The sequence below is a fragment of the Lipophrys pholis genome (genome assembly GCF_963383615.2).
Source record: "Lipophrys pholis genome assembly, chromosome: 1".
In the NCBI taxonomy this organism is placed as follows: Eukaryota; Metazoa; Chordata; class Actinopteri; order Blenniiformes; family Blenniidae; genus Lipophrys; species Lipophrys pholis.
In genome coordinates, this window is record NC_137635.1 from 22,615,003 (window position 1) to 22,632,292 (window position 17,290).

General features: G+C 46.4%; 1 protein-coding gene across 1 annotated transcript in view; it reads left to right on the plus strand.

Annotated features, from left to right (window-relative positions):
- jmjd1cb (jumonji domain containing 1Cb) overlaps positions 1–17,290 on the plus strand; it is a 148,788-nt gene that overhangs the window by 128,950 nt on the left and 2,548 nt on the right. The window contains exons 22-30 of the mRNA XM_080461992.1: positions 3,015–3,232; positions 4,103–4,456; positions 4,533–4,701; positions 8,505–8,595; positions 8,670–8,800; positions 10,316–10,438; positions 10,861–11,000; positions 12,587–12,763; positions 13,068–13,199. Coding sequence (XP_080318118.1) covers positions 3,015–3,232; positions 4,103–4,456; positions 4,533–4,701; positions 8,505–8,595; positions 8,670–8,800; positions 10,316–10,438; positions 10,861–11,000; positions 12,587–12,763; positions 13,068–13,199 — 1,535 coding nt within the window. The remainder of the gene's footprint in view (positions 1–3,014; positions 3,233–4,102; positions 4,457–4,532; positions 4,702–8,504; positions 8,596–8,669; positions 8,801–10,315; positions 10,439–10,860; positions 11,001–12,586; positions 12,764–13,067; positions 13,200–17,290) is intronic.

Here is a 17,290-nt window from a genome sequence, read left to right on the forward strand (position 1 = left end):
AAGAGGAACTAAAGGGAAACGACTGGCAGGTGAATAAAGAACCAATCAGAGTGAGAAGAGGCTGCACTAAAACTGGACTTTACTGTGTTGGTTCTACAACATCCAGAACATTCCTAGTTGGGATCTGGGTTCTAGATGATTTCAAGTGGTTCAAGGCAGATTATTGCGTCAATAACTTAAAACGGTCTGCATTGAGTCATCCTGAGTTTCCCTGAGCGGGTTCCTTTAAATGTTGTCATGTGACATATCAGGAAGTGACATGTAAAACTTACAGTCCATACCATCTGTGACCACTAGATGGCCTCAGAAAGCTGCTGGTGACAGGGACAAACCTCCTGCTGCATGTGACTGACAAAGCCAAAAAGATTCTCCAGAAAGGACTTTGTTCACGACTCGTTACGGGATCTGATAAGATTTTTACTATTACAATTCCAATTATGAAACAAGACTCTGCAGTTGTATGAAAGCATGAATACACCACACGGTGTGAGAGTACTCGTTGTGTTTACTTGTTCAGGTAAGGCATGAACGGTAAGAGTTGTTGGTTGTAAGCAGAGGACAGGTAATCTGTGTGGTCAACGTTTACATAATTTCCACAGACAGATTTAGGATTACTTTTGCATCCTGTAAAAGTTGAGCTTTTATTTTGACATCACCCAACAGACAAACCATGGCAGGAGGACACCCTACACAAAACCCTCTTCACTCCTGGTTGCTCACCCACAACTACTAAACCAAACTAAACTAGATGAATTAACTACCTACATGAACAAAGCAACAAAAACAACACAACACAGTCATTACCAACACTACAAACTAAAATAACCCCAACAACAGCTAAAGCGCGACAGACAGAAACTCCCATGATGCACTGCAGCGACCCGCTCCACGACCACGGAGCAGATCTAGTTTAGTTTGGTTTAGTAGTTGTGGGTGAGCAACCAGGAGTGAAGAGGGTTTTGGGTGGGGTGCCGTCCTACCATGGCGCTCTTGGTGTTGGATGAATGTCAAAGTAAAAGCTTCTGGTATTCATGTAGTTCTTTGGGAGTGGCTGGCTGTACTTCTGAGTTGTGACGCCGTATTCCACCATGTATTGATCATAAAGGTGGATTGTAGATTTGTTGATTGGATTTATTGAAATGTGGCGCTCCACAGCTCGAGGAACCAAAGAGCCACGGGTTCCTGACCCATGTTCTAGACATTCTGAGGGTCTCAACTGCTTCTTCTCTCAAGGCAAATGTGGCTCAGATATGTGAGAAGAAGAGCTGCCAAGTCTCTGGTAGCAAGGAGGAGGCAAGAGAACCCATGTTCAGGAGAACCGTTCATGATCTTTACTCAACGTTCCATTCATGTTCAGGAGAACCGTTCATGATCTTTACTCAACGTTCCATTCATGTTCAGGAGAACCGTTCATGATCTTCACTCAACGTTCCATTCATGTTCAGAAGGAATCATTAAAACTGTTAATAATGACATTTGAGGATTTTTTGTCCAACTTGTTTTGAGGAGCCCCTGATGCCCCCAGTCTCACCCAGACTCCGCCTCCAGCGGCCCCCAGTCTCACCCAGACTCCGCCTCCAGCGGCCCCCAGCCTCACTCAGACTCCGCCTCCAGTTCCAGCTACACTGAGTTAGAGTCCCCTGCTCTAGAGGCTTTGAGCAACACGTCCAATATTGTTTTGATTTTTCGATACAATTGACCGTCCAAATGATGGCTGGATGGCTGGCTGCCTAAAACCTTGATCTGGAGCGGCTCTACAGCTCCTCCCAGTGACTCTGGAGTGACTCTACAGCTCCTCCTGGAGACTCTGGATTCATCACTTTGTGTTCATGTCAATCCAGCTCTTCATGTGCTCTCATTTTGAGATGAATGACTTTTGTGTGCTCTTCCTCCTCCTCTTCCTTCTTCTCTTCCTCCTCCTGTTCCTCCTCCTCTTCTTCCTCCTCCTCTTGCTGTTCCTCCTCCTCCTCTTCTTCCTCCTGCTCTTCCTCCTCCTCTTCCTTCTTCTCCTCATCCTGCTCCTCCTCCTCCTGTTCCTCTTCCTCCTGTTCCTCCTCTTCCCCCTCCTGCTCCTCCTGCTCCTCCTCCGCCTCCACCTCCTGCTCCTCCTCCTCCTCCTCCTGTTCCTCCTCCTTCTGCTCCTCCTCCTCCTGCTCCCGTTCCTCCTCTTCCTCCTCCTCCTCCTGCTCCTTTTCCTCCTCCTCCTGCTCCTGTCCCTCCTCTTCCTCCTCCTCCTCCTGCTCCTTTTCCTCCTCCTCCTGTTCCTCCTCTTCCTCCTCCTCCTCCTCCTCCTATTCCTCCTGTTCCCCCTCCTTCTGTTCCTCCTGTTCCTCCTCCTCCTGCTCCTGTTCCTCCTCTTCCTCCTCTTCCTCCTCCTCCTCCTGTTCCTCCTTGTTCCTCCTCCTGTTTCTCCTCTTCCTCCTCCTCCTCCTCCTGTTCCTCCTCCTTCTGCTCCTCTTCCTCCTCCTTCTCTTCCTCCTGTTCCTCCTGTTCCTCCTCCTCCTGCTCCTCCTGTTCCTCCTCTTCCTCCTCCTCCTCCTGTTCCTCCTCCTCCCGCTTCTCCTCCTCCTCCTGTTCCTCCTCTTGTTCCTCCTCCTGTTTCTCCTCTTCCTCCTCCTCCTGCTCCTCCTCCTCCTCCTGTTCCTCCTCATCCTCCTCCTCCTGTTCCTCCTTGTTCCTCCTCCTGTTTCTCCTCTTCCTCCTCCTCCTCCTCCTGTTCCTCCTCCTCCTCCTCCTGTTCCTCCTCCTTCTGCTCCTCTTCCTCCTCCTTCTCTTCCTCCTGTTCCTCCTGTTCCTCCTCCTCCTGCTCCTGTTCCTCCTGTTCCTCCTGTTCCTCCTCCTCCTCCTGTTCCTCCTCCTCCCGCTCCTCCTCCTCCTCCTGTTCCTCCTCTTGTTCCTCCTCCTGCTCCTCCTCCTCCTCCTCCTCCTCCTCCTCCTCCTGTTCCTCCTCATCCTCCTCCTCCCGCTCCTCCTCCTCCTGTTCCTTCTCCTCCTCCTCCTCCTGCTCCTCACAGAGAACAAGGAGTCGGTGCTGTCTAAGTGTGTGAAGGAGTCCCGGGAGGTGGAGAGCCTGGAGGTGGTGCAGCAGTGTAAGGCGTCGTCGGTGGTGTCGAGCAGCGCGGAGCAGGGCTCCACCCTCAGAGATCTCCTCACCACCACCGCAGGGAAGCTCAAGCTGGGCTCCACCGACGCAGGCATCGCCTTCGCCCCCGTCTACTCCACCGCCTCGCAGGTATGTCCACTGCCATGTCCACTGCCATGTCCACTGCCATGTCCACTCCTCAGCTCACCTTTATTTCTTGAACCTTTTTAAAACAAACAAAGTGCGGCGTCTCTGCAGTGACCGCCGAGCTTCACATCTGTCCCATGTCACTTTCAGAAAGTTTCACAATTGGAGACGCTTATTCAATTCAATTCAATTCAATTCAATTCAATTCATTTCATTTATGGAGCAAGTTGGATCGTTATTACAGTGACTGTCAAAATAAAACCACCAAGTTAGATTGTTATTACGGTGACTGTCAAAATAAAACCACCAAGTTAGTTTGTTATTATGGTGACTGTCAAAATAAAACCACCTAGTTAGATTGTTATTGATGTCAATATAAAAATACCAATTTGTATTGTTATTATGGTGGCTGTCAAAATAAAAGCACCAAGTCCAGGAGAATATGGACTGGTAGTCATGGCAACACAAAGGAATCTTTGTTCTGATTGGCTCTACTGAGCATGTGCAGAACTACTAGTTACTACCAACGTGGTGACCAGGACCACGATTTTCAAAAAGTTGCTTCCTGAGCAGCTCCGAGCATCACTGGCATGTAAACAGACACTCAAAACACAACAAACGTTTTGTGTCTTCCCTTGGAAAATGTCGTCATGTAAACCCAGCCTGAGTCAGCTTAGGTTGTTTTAATCATTTAGAATGTTTCAACTGTTTTCTGATGATTGATAATAAACATCTACACTGCTGTAATGAAGAAGACGAGCAATAAGACATGTAGGAAAACTTGATGGGAGAGTTCAGAAATAGAAACCCATCATGTCTGTTCAGTATGAATTCAGTAGAATCACAGTTGAGTGTGTATCTGATTCTCTGCAGGCTGGGAAAGGCGGCCGCACCATGCCCAACATTCTGGATGATATCATCGCCTCAGTGGTGGAGAATAAAATCCCCGCCAGTCGGCAGAGCATCACCACCAAGTTGTCAATCAAACAAGAGCCGACCATCCCCCCCAACCACACCAACAGCAGCCCCTCCCCCACCGGCACCGAGGACGTCAAACCGGACAGGAAGAAGGCGGTGCCGGTGGGCGTGGCGATGGCGGACGACTCCTCCAATCAGTATCCAGACGTCCCCCACTGCTGGCTGAACCACCGGCGGCTGCTCTGGCTCAAAGACCACCGCAACCAGAACAACTGGAGGCTGTTCAGAGAGTGCTGGAAGCAGGGGCAGGTACGGCGGTCTGCTGGCAGGACTTGCTCCCCCTCCTGGACCCGTGTTTGAACCCTGTGTGTGTTTGTTGGTGCAGCCCGTGTTGGTGTCGGGGATCCACAAGCGACTCAACGCCGTCCTGTGGAAGGCGGACTCCTTCAACCAGGAGTTTGCAGACCACCAGGGAGACCTTCTCAACTGTAAGGACCAGGTGGTCTCCAACTCTGGCATCAAGGAGTTCTGGGACGGGTTCGAGGACATCACCAGTGAGTTCCCCTCCACTCAGGGTCCCACAAGACCAGTGATCACTCGTTTATCTTTTCAAATGTGACAAAACAATGTGAACACACCCTCTACGTCAATCTCCTGGAGACGTTGCTCAATCTCAGAAACAGATTACCAATAACGAGACACCTTTGGGCAGAAGCAGAACCCGTGTAAAGTGACTGGGGCTTGTTAGTAGCCGCCACATGTCGGATCCATATCGTTCTTCATCTCAGTCTTGCTGTGGTCCAGCGGAGACGCTGCACTATTTCAAACTGAGCCGCAGCATGTCGGGGCATATTAAGGAGGAGGCAATTCTTTGCATTATTTTTTTCATTCAGATCAGTTTCTCATGTGTGTTGGAGAGAGTCCAGATGATCCAGGTGTTGGGCCACATGTACTTTCTACTCACTATTTGTTTTGTGTCGGCCTTGCATTTACAAATTGTTTCAAGTAGTTTCAGGAGGAATTAAAGGCCACAAAATCTCTGCTTGATAAATGGGACTTGGGAAGATAAAATGTCTGTAATAGTTGTTAAAATAAGGCAAACCTGTTGTCAGTGTAGAGGTTAGATGTTCCTCCCATTCCTCTTCTGGACCATTTATCAAAATCTAATGTAATGTAATCTAATGTATTGTGATCTAATGTACTGTAATGCAGTGGCGGCCTGTATTTCAGTCCTCAGCCTTCACCAGTGCTGGTCTGAGTCAATCCACCCATCAATAACTTCTTTATGGCTACAAGAACCATGTTACCATGCAGAAATGCAGTATAAAGAGCCTTTGTATTACAGATAGATACTCGTGTAGCCAGAATAAATACCTTTACTGATGAAAACAATCCAAGTTCAGTCTCACCTTCTGCTGCAGCTGTATTGAATAGCAGCTGCTTTTCCCAAAACTTCTGAGGGTCGAGGACGGTGACAAACATCAGTTTTTCATGGTCTTGAAAATAATATAATGGTAAATAATAGAATCCTGCCATGGAGTTTGTTTTTTTTTATATATTTTTTATTTGGTTTCCAGCAGTTTATACATTCTTCTCAAGGTACATCAAACCCGGTTTTATTTTTCTTAACACAACAACAACCCCCCCCCCCCCCCCCCCCCACACACACACACACACACACACACACACACACACAAATAAAGAAATTTATGAAAGCAACTAAAACTAGAATGTATGAGACAAATAAGTAAACATAAATTATGTGAAAAATAATGAAAATGAAAATACATAAATTATCTTAATATGTAATCATAAGTATATTTAAAAAAAAAAGACTAGTGTTATTCTATGCATGATGGTCTATATAACCTAGTAACATCCTGCTCTATGAAACTGCCAACTATAGAATTAGTCTTCCAAAGATGGCCTCGCATTGACTAAGGACAGAAAGAGGCCCCACGTTTTATTAAAATTGTCTAGACAACCTCTCATACTGAACTTGATTTTTTCTAAGTAAATGAAGGACATCAGGTCTTTCAACCAAGAATTAGAAGGTGGAGGTTTTTAATCCTTCCAGGACTGGAGGATTCGCCTGCGGCCACAAGCAAGAAAAAAGCAGGGTCAGCTGACAAAGTAACACTGAGTTCTGATTGCCAAGTATTTCTATCTGCTAGAGGAGATGGTGATTCAGTCATCCTGACCACTGCTGAGAGGATCCTGCAGGGTAAGAGGGGATCGTATCTGTGAGGGAGTCAGATGGTTCATGGGGAAAGTGGGGAAAATTATGGTGAGCAAAACCGCAAACCTGAAAATATCTACATAAATGAGATTGTGGAAGATCAAATTTGGCTTTAAGAGTTTCAAAAGAAATGAAAACTTTATCAACAAAGAGTTGTTTAAAATAAACCAAGCCTTTATCCCTTCACAAAGAGAAAACTGAATTGAGTTGATGGTGGAAATAAATGGTTATCATAGATGGGCATTAGTGGTGTTGGGATTTATGGTTGGTTATTACCATTAAATTACTGTAAGTAATAGATTACTGAAAGTAATAAATCACTGGAAGTAATTTATGAAAAATTTAAATTATTAATGGAGGTAAACAGTCATTTACTCATTAACAACTCCTAAAGTAATTGAGTAATTACTTAAAAGTTAATAAATTATCAAAAATAATTTAAATTTGTTATTTATTTATTAATAATAAATTGGGGCACCACCAGATAAACTGAAAATAGCTAAAACCAAAATATCAGTCTCGTAGAAGGTTTATTTAAGTTAGTTAATATTTCAGTGTAAAATATAACAATCTTAAATAAAAGGGAAGGTGTGAGATCCGAGCACAGACTGTTACAAACCAGTGAATTGTCAACGATAAATACACAATAAACACCAAGAAGCGTTCAATTCAGCTAACAGGCGTTTATTAACAAAATGTATTAATTCAGAAATAATTCAGAAATCATAGTCCGACCCCTGCTGCGCTGAGGATGCGTCACAGCCAATCTCCTTGAGCTGGTCTCAGGTTTCCAGACCATGGGTGTGGCGGAGTTGGTGGTGAGCTGCAGGGATGCAGCTTCTGAGGTGGGGGCCTGGGGGCCCCCTGGTGAGGGTCACGTGACCAATGGCGAATTTATCCAGTGGTGACCACGTTTTTTTGTTCTCAAAGAAACGTGTTTAATTGTCAATGCCAGCAGCCAACCGGCCCTGTCTGTTGCTGTGTTCATAGTATGTACTCTTTGTGTGCCTTAGAAGTAGCTCTGCTTTGTTTGTGGAAATGATGTCAAATTCAGTTTGGAGCTTCAGTCTCTCTGTTCTTAGGGTTGAATTAGGAGATCAGGAATGCTGGTTATCAATTAGCTGAATTGCTTCCAGTAGTTGTTGTCTTCGCTGTCCCTGTTTGTTTGGCCTGGCACAGTAGGAAATAATCTCACCACGTATTACTGCTTTAAAAGTTTCCCACAAAAGGGAAGGAGAAGTAGATTGTGATTTATTAGTTTGAATAAAGAAAGAAATTTTATCAGAAACAAATTTGCAAAATGTGTCAGAGGATAACAACCCTGTGTTCAGACGCCACGTTGACGTCAATGACCTCCAGGAAAAGTCCGTCTTGAAAATGGTTTTGACAATAAATCTGCAACCAAATCTCTTTAATTCTCCTTCAGCCATTGTAGGTTGATCAAAACCTCTATTAAATCAACCAACTATATTTTGTTCATGCAGCTGCTCCAGATGCAGTCAGCTAGCTGGAGAGTGAACTCCCTGACCATCCAATCAGAGGGCTTGAATATGCTGACGTCACCCTCAGCCTTCTAGAAGGTCCTGAGTCGTCAATATCTAAATCTGATTGGTTGAAGCAGCAGCGTGACCGACTCTTAGTTTACACTGCAGACGCCTGCAGAACTGAACCTGAGGGCTTCAGGCAGATTTCTTTACCCGGCAACAGGTGGCTGAGATGGCTGGACTGTGATTGGTTCAAAGCTTTAATATGGAAGTTCAGTCTGGAAGCAGCAGTCAGGAGAGAAACTATGAGAGGAAGCAGACAGACAGTTTGGAATTATTGAAGAAGTATTGATGATCAACATCAGTCTGATTCAGCCTTCAGGTCCTGACGCCCGCCACTGATGTAATGTCAACTAATGTCATCTAGGAAGCTTCAGAGCACAGCACTCTGAGAATCAAGTCTTCTGCTGGTTATTAGCTCCATCATGTTGGCAGCTAATAACCAGCACTCTGAGAATCAAGTCTTCTGCTGGTTATTAGCTGCCAACATGATGGAGCTGCTTGTTAGGAGCTTTTGAGGTTAAAAGGCTGATTCCCCATCAAGTCTCACTGATGATGCGGTTCTTGTGTTCAGAGCGGCCCAGGTCCAAGGATGGAGAACCGATGGTGTACCGGCTGAAGGACTGGCCGTCTGGAGAGGAGTTCATGGCCCTCATGCCCTCTAGGTACAACCTTCTGCTCTCTGCTGTCACTAAGGAAGGTTTGTGTCTGGGAATCTAAGCCGACTGATTTCCTGCAGATATGATGACCTGATGAAGAATCTGCCGCTGCCGGAATATTCTGATCCAGAGGGGAACCTCAACCTGGCCTCCCACCTGCCCTCCTTCTTCGTCAGGCCGGATCTGGGACCCAGACTCTGCTGCGCTTATGGTAGGAGAGAAACCTGCACTACAAAACACACTAACTGAAGGTTCCAAACCATCCGGCAGGTCCAACAGGTTCCAAACCATCCAGCAGGTCTAACAGGTTCCAGCAGATCCAACTTAAGCCGTGGTCCCACCGCAGTCTGTACCGGGGCGGCAGGGTCCGGTATGGCAAAGCCCACCCAGACCCAAGTCTGTGACGCAGACAGTGCAGTTAAAATGTAGGCAGAGATTGTGAACAGTACGGGGGCGTGTCGGGTCAAGAACTCGGCCGGCAGCAACTGCGTGGCCGTCAGAGCCCCTCCTGTTACTGAGAGGAGGAGCCCCTGTTGAAACTCCGCCCCTCCTGTTACTGAGAGGAGGAGCTCCTGCTGAAGCCCCGCCCCTCCTGTTACTGAGAGGAGCGTCTGCACCTTGTTGAAAGGCCGCGGTGCTGTGGAGCGCCGATGTTTCAATAAACCAGTTAACTAAACAACCAGCGAGCCAAGCGGTGAAGGTAAACAACAACAGAGGATTTACGACCGATGAAATATTTAAATATTTTGGGCAAGTCGAGAGTGACGATGGTCACTGACCAATCAGCAGACGGCTGCGTTGTAGCTCCTCCCGAGACCCTTCTTCAGTACCTCAATGGAGGGGGGGCAGAAAATGTAACCAGTGGTTACCGTGTTCTCTGTACCATGCACAACCTTTGTTAGTGGAACCACAGCAGAACCCGCCCCGTTCCGTCCCGCCACAAACAGCCGGAGGAACCGCGGCTTTTGTGGCACAGTGGTTAGCGCCCTCACCTCACAGCGATAATGTTGTGGGTTAAAATCCCAGCGGGGCCTTTCTGCGTGGAGTTTGCATGTTCTCCCTGTGCGTGGGGGGGGGTTCCTCCAGGTTCTCCAGTTTCCTCCCACAGTCCAAAACACATGCAACCCACCAGCTCCACCTGAAGCAGGAGATGATGAATAACAGACCCAACTGGTCCAAGCAAGTCCTGACTGAGTCAAACAGCTGCAGATTGGACTCCTCCATCATGGTGCTCCTGCACCTCCTGCACCTCCTGCACCTCCTGCACCTCCTGCACCTCCTGCACCTCCTGCACCTGCATGACAGAATATGACTGATCTGGATCCTCCTCTGTTTCTCTTCTCTTTGTAAATGTGTTAGGATGTAAAACAAAAAGGTAAAAGTGTCTTTGGAACACTAAAGCAAGCAGCTCATGTTAATCTGCTGCAGGTTCGGCTCAAGAACGGTTCGTTTTCCACAAAAACAAAGAGATACAAACAATAATTCACCATTTATTAAAAGTGAAGTCATTCCTCATGTTTGTCATGTATCTTTGAGAGTTTATAAGTTTTGGCTGAATATTTGTTAAAAAAAGAACAAAACCTGTTGAGTCATGATTGTTGTTCCCTCAGTGTTTCTACATTCATCCCTGTTCATGTTCAGTGAGAGGAGATCCTGCCAGAGCAGGAAACAGTGTGTGAGCGCAGGACCGAGGTTCTGAGGTTCTGTGCTGTTCTCGGCTTTGCAGGTGTAGCTGCCTCTCAGGACCAGGACTTCGGGACGGCCAACCTCCACGTGGAGGTCTCAGACGTCGTCTCGGTTCTGGTCTATGTTGGCGTCGCCAAGGGCAACGGCGTCCTGTCCAAAACCGGTGAGTACTCCTGAAGTTCTGAGTTCTGAAAAGAGAACTTTGTTCTCCGGTCGGCTTCTTTCATGGAACAAGAAGAGTACTGGAAGTACACAAGCAGTGAGAGAGATTCTTTGTTGTACGATGCTTCTTTTACCCTGAGAGACTCTTTCCATCTGTGAGGAACCGGAGCGTGTGGCACGTTCTATCACTTTGAAATTCACATGTTGGTTTAGTTTAGGTCACAATGACACAATCATCTGGAGCTGTGTGTGTGTGTGTGTGTGTGTGTGTGTGTGTGTGTGTGTGTGTGTGTGTGTGTGTGTGTGTGTGTGTGTGTGTGTGTGTGTGTGTGTGTGTGTGTGTGTGTGTGTGTGTGTGTGTGTGTGTGTGTGTGTGTGTGTGTGTGTGTGTGTGTGTGTGTGTGTGTGTGTGTGTGTGTGTAGGCGTGTTGAAGCGTCTGGAGGAGGAGGATCTAGACGAAGGTGTTCGAAAGAGGCTGAAGGACTCCAGTGAAACACCGGGGGCGTTGTGGCACATCTACCTCAACAGAGACATGGAGAAAGTGCGCGAGTTCCTGCACAAGGTCAGTATACACACACACACACACACATACACACACACACACACACACACACACTAACACACTACATGGTTCCGCCACAGAGAGCACAGTTAAATGTCGGCGGGTTGTGAACGATGCAAGAATGTGACATCATCACTGTGTGACAGTAAAGGAGGAGCAGAGGAACACATCAGTTGCTTTGCCGCTCAGGAGGCACAGCTGCAGCTCATGAGGCGGAGCTACACCTCGTCTGAACACCAGGGGGCAGTGTAGTGCCACATATCAATAAACCGGTTAACTCAACAACCAGTGAGCACAAAGCAGCGGATGAGAGCAATGGAGGGTTCATACGGCGAGGAGATACTTTAGTATTACTGTTTGTCCCGAGAGACGACCGTCACTGACCAATCAGCAGACGGCTGCGTTGAGCTCCACCTTCTGGAATCGTACTGATGAGCTCGCTACCTCAACATAGGGGTTACCAAAAATTGTAGTACGGTACTTTCAGTACTATCTACAAGTTTTGTCAGTGGAACGACACAGTAAACCGTACTATACCATAGCAGCACAAACTGCGCAGTGGAAACGAGGCTAAAGTAACTGTAACTAAGGTCTCGTTTACGCAACGTTTCGAGTGAAAACACATCATTTGTGAGTTTTCATTTCACAAGTTTCACGTTTACACATTTTGAAAATGTGGTCTGTTTGGATGGAAGTCCCAGGAGAATGTGGACGGAGAGTCCTGCCGCTCTGTAAGACGTTGTTACCGTGTCCACTGCTTGCTCGCGCTCCATTGTCGCTTTTTCTCCGTGAACGTGTCGGGAAATGACTGTGGTATTTGGTGCTATACAAATAAAATAAAATAAAATTCACTTGTCCGGCTACTGAGCATGTGCAGAAGAACTAGTTACTCTGGCCATGGTGACCAAATCGGAGTGGCTCTGAGCGCCGGAATCGGACCCCCAACACACAACCAAATGTTTGTGTTTTCACTAGAAATTGAAACTGGAAACTGGGCCTAAAACAGTCCCCCTCCCCCTCTTCCTCCTGCTCCTCCTCCTCCTCTTTCTCCTGCTCCTCCTCCCCCTCCTCTTCCTCCTGCTCCTCCTCCTCCTCCTGCTCCTCCTCCTCCTCTTCTTCTTCCTCCCCCTCTTCTTCCTCCTACTCCTCCTCTCCCCCTCTTCCTCTTCCTCCTGCTCCTCCTCCCCCTCCTCTTCCTCCTGCTCCTCCTCTTCCTCCTGCTCCTCCTCCTACTCCTCCTCTTCTTCTTTCTCCCCCTCTTCTTCCTCCTGCTCCCCCTCTTCCTCCTGCTCCTCCTCCTCTTCCTCCTGCTCCACCTCTCCCCCTCTTCCTCCTGCTCCTCCTCCCCCTCCTCTTCTTCCCCCTCCTCTCCCCCTCTTCTTCCTCCTCCTCCCCTTCCTTCTCTCCTCCTCTTCCTCCCCCTTCTCTTCCTCCTCCTCTCCCCCTCTTTCTCCTCCTCCTCCCACTCCCCTTCCTCCTCCTCCTCCTCCTCCTCCTTGCCCCCTCTTCCTCCTGCTCCTGCTCCTCCTCCTCTTCCTCTTCCTCTTCCTCCTCCTCCTCCTCCTCCTCCTCCTCCTCCTCCTCAGCTGTGTAAGGAGCAGGGTGTGGAGGTGCCTCTGGAGCAGGACCCCCTCAGGGAGCAGAGCTGGTACCTGAGCAGGAAGCAGCGTCAGCGTCTGCTGGACGAACACGGAGTGCAGGGCTGGACCGTGGTGCAGTTCCTGGGAGACTCGGTCCTCATTCCTGCAGGGGCCATGCACCAGGTACACACACACACACACACACACACACACACACACACACACACACACACACACACACACACACACACACACACACACACACACACACACACACACACACCACCACTGCACCACCTCAGGCGGGTCCAAAGCGACTGATGCAACATGAACTGTTTAACAAACATGAAACGTGGAGGAACATTTGAACGAGACCATAAACTGAACCATGAGGACACAACCTGCTCTCCTCCATCACTGTCTGTGTCCCTGTTTGTCACTGTGTGCCATTGGGTGTATTGAGCTCTGCTTTGTCTCTTGGTTTCAGGTCCAAAACCTCCACAGCTGCGTCCAGGTCATCAATGACTTTGTGTCTCCAGAACACGTCTCAAGCTCCTTCCACCTCACTCAGGACCTGCGGCCCAACAGGGAGGAGGTCAACTATGAGGACAAGCTGCAGGTGAGAATGACAGATCAACACAATCCATTCAGTCCATTCTCCTTGACAGCAGAGCGAGCACAGAGACACTCAGGAGGCTGCTGTAACACACTAACACACACTAACACATTGTGAGACACACTGTAACAGATTGTGAGACACACTAACACATTGTGAGACACACTAACACACACTAACACATTGTGAGACACACTAACACATTGTGAGACACACTAACACACTGTAACACATTGTGAGACACACTAACACATTGTGAGACACACTAACACATTGTGAGACACACGAACACTGTAACACATTGTGAGACACACTAACACATTGTGAGACACACTAACACATTGTGAGACACACGAACACTGTAACACATTGTGAGACACACTAACACATTGTGAGACACACTAACACATTGTGAGACACACGAACACTGTAACACATTGTGAGACACACTAACACATTGTGAGACACACGAACACTGTAACACATTGTGAGACACACTAACACATTGTGAGACACACGAACACTGTAACACATTGTGAGACACACTAACACATTGTGAGACACACTAACACACACTAACACATTGTGAGACACACTAACACACTAACACATTGTGAGACACACTAACACATTGTGAGACACACGAACACATTGTGAGACACACGAACACACTAACACATTGTGAGACACACAATTTGTGAGACACACTCACAAATTGTGAGACACACTAACACATTGTGGGACACATGAACACACTGTAACACATTGTGAGACACACTAACACACTCTAACACACACTAACACACTGGAACACATTGTGAGACACACTAACACACTGTAACACATTGTGAGACACACTAACACACTCTAACACACTGGAACACATTGTGAGACACACTAACACACTAACACATTGTGAGACACACTAACACATTGTGAGACATACGAACACACTGTAACACATTGTGAGACACACTAACACACTCTAACACACACTAACACACTGGAACACATTGTGAGACACACTAACACATTGTGAGACACACGAACACACTGTAACACATTGTGAGACACACTCACAAATTGTGAGACACACTAACACATTGTGGGACACATGAACACACTGTAACACATTGTGAGACACACTAACACACTCTAACACACACTAACACACTGGAACACATTGTGAGACACACTAACACACTGTAACACATTGTGAGACACACTAACACATTGTGAGACACACTAACACACACTAACACATTGTGAGACACACTAACAAATTGTGAGACACACTAACACATTGTGAGACACACTAACACACACTAACACATTGTGAGACACACTAACAAATTGTGAGACACACGAACACACTGTAACACATTGTGAGACACACTAACACATTGTGAGACACACTAACACACACTAACACGTTGTGAGACACACTAACAAATTGTGAGACACACGAACACACTAACACATTGTGAGACACACTAACACATTGTGAGACACACTAACAAATTGTGAGACACACGAACACACTGTAACACATTGTGAGACACACTAACACACTGTAACACATTGTGAGACACACTAACACACTCTAACACACACTAACACACTGGAACACATTGTGAGACACACTAACACACTGTAACACATTGTGAGACACACTAACACACTCTAACACACACTAACACACTGGAACACATTGTGAGACACACTAACACACTAACACATTGTGAGACACACTAACACATTGTGAGACATACGAACACACTGTAACACATTGTGAGACACACTAACACACTCTAACACACACTAACACACTGGAACACATTGTGAGACACACTAACACATTGTGAGACACACGAACACACTGTAACACATTGTGAGACACACTCACAAATTGTGAGACACACTAACACATTGTGGGACACATGAACACACTGTAACACATTGTGAGACACACTAACACACTCTAACACACACTAACACACTGGAACACATTGTGAGACACACTAACACACTGTAACACATTGTGAGACACACTAACACATTGTGAGACACACTAACACACACTAACACATTGTGAGACACACTAACAAATTGTGAGACACACTAACACATTGTGAGACACACTAACACACACTAACACATTGTGAGACACACTAACAAATTGTGAGACACACGAACACACTGTAACACATTGTGAGACACACTAACACATTGTGAGACACACTAACACACACTAACACATTGTGAGACACACTAACAAATTGTGAGACACACGAACACACTAACACATTGTGAGACACACTAACACATTGTGAGACACACTAACAAATTGTGAGACACACGAACACACTGTAACACATTGTGAGACACACTAACACATTGTGAGACACACTAACAAATTGTGGACACACTAACACATTGTGAGACACACTAACACACACTAACACATTGTGAGACACACTAACACATTGTGAGACACACGAACACATTGTGAGACACACGAACACACTAACACATTGTGAGACACACAATTTGTGAGACACACTCACAAATTGTGAGACACACTAACACATTGTGGGACACATGAACACACTGTAACACATTGTGAGACACACTAACACACTGTAACACATTGTGAGACACACTAACACACTCTAACACACACTAACACACTGTAACACATTGTGAGACACACTAACACACTGTAACACATTGTGAGACACACTAACACATTGTGAGACACACGAACACACTGTAACACATTGTGAGACACACGAACACACTGTAACACATTGTGAGACACACTCACAAATTGTGAGACACACTAACACATTGTGGGACACATGAACACACTGTAACACATTGTGAGACACACTAACACACTCTAACACACACTAACACACTGGAACACATTGTGAGACACACTAACACACTGTAACACATTGTGAGACACACTAACACACTGTAACACATTGTGAGACACACTAACACATTGTGAGACACACTAACACACATTGTGAGACACACTAACACACATTGTGAGACACACTAACAAATTGTGAGACACACTAACACACTGTAACACATTGTGAGACACACTAATACATTGTGAGACACACTAACACATTGTGAGACACACTAACAAATTGTGAGACACACGAACACACTAACACATTGTGAGACACACTAACACATTGTGAGACACACTAACACATTGTGAGACACACTAACAAATTGTGAGACACACGAACACACTGTAACACATTGTGAGACACACGAACACACTGTAACACATTGTGAGGCACACTAACACATTGTGAGACACACTAACACACACTAACACATTGTGAGACACACGAACACACTGTAACACATTGTGAGGCACACTAACACATTGTGAGACACACTAACACATTGTGAGACACACTAACACACACTAACACATTGTGAGACACACGAACACACTGTAACACATTGTGAGACACACTAACACATTGTGAGACACACTGTAACACATTGTGAGACACACTAACACATTGTGAGACACACTGTAACACATTGTGAGACACACTAACACATTGTAACACATTGTGAGACACACTGTAACACATTGTGAGACATACTAACACATTGTGAGACACACTAACACATCGTGAGACACACTGTAACACATTGTGAGACACACTAACACATTGTGCGACATACTAACACATTGTGAGACACACTGTAACACATTGTGAGACACACTAACACATTGTGAGACACACTAACACATTGTGAGACACACTGTAACACATTGTGAGACACACTAACACATTGTGAGACATACTAACACATTGTGAGACACACTAACACATTGAAACACATTGTGAGACACACTAACACACTGAGTGTTAGAGCTTCACAGTGTTGGAGCTTCAGCGTGTTGGAGCTTCACAGAGGTGGAGCTTCAGAGTGTTGGAGCTTCACAGTGTTGGAGCTTCACAGAGGTGGAGCTTCAGAGTGTTGGAGCTTCACAGAGTTGGAACTTCAGAGTGTTAGAGCTTCACAGAGTTGGAGCTTCACAGAGGTGGAGC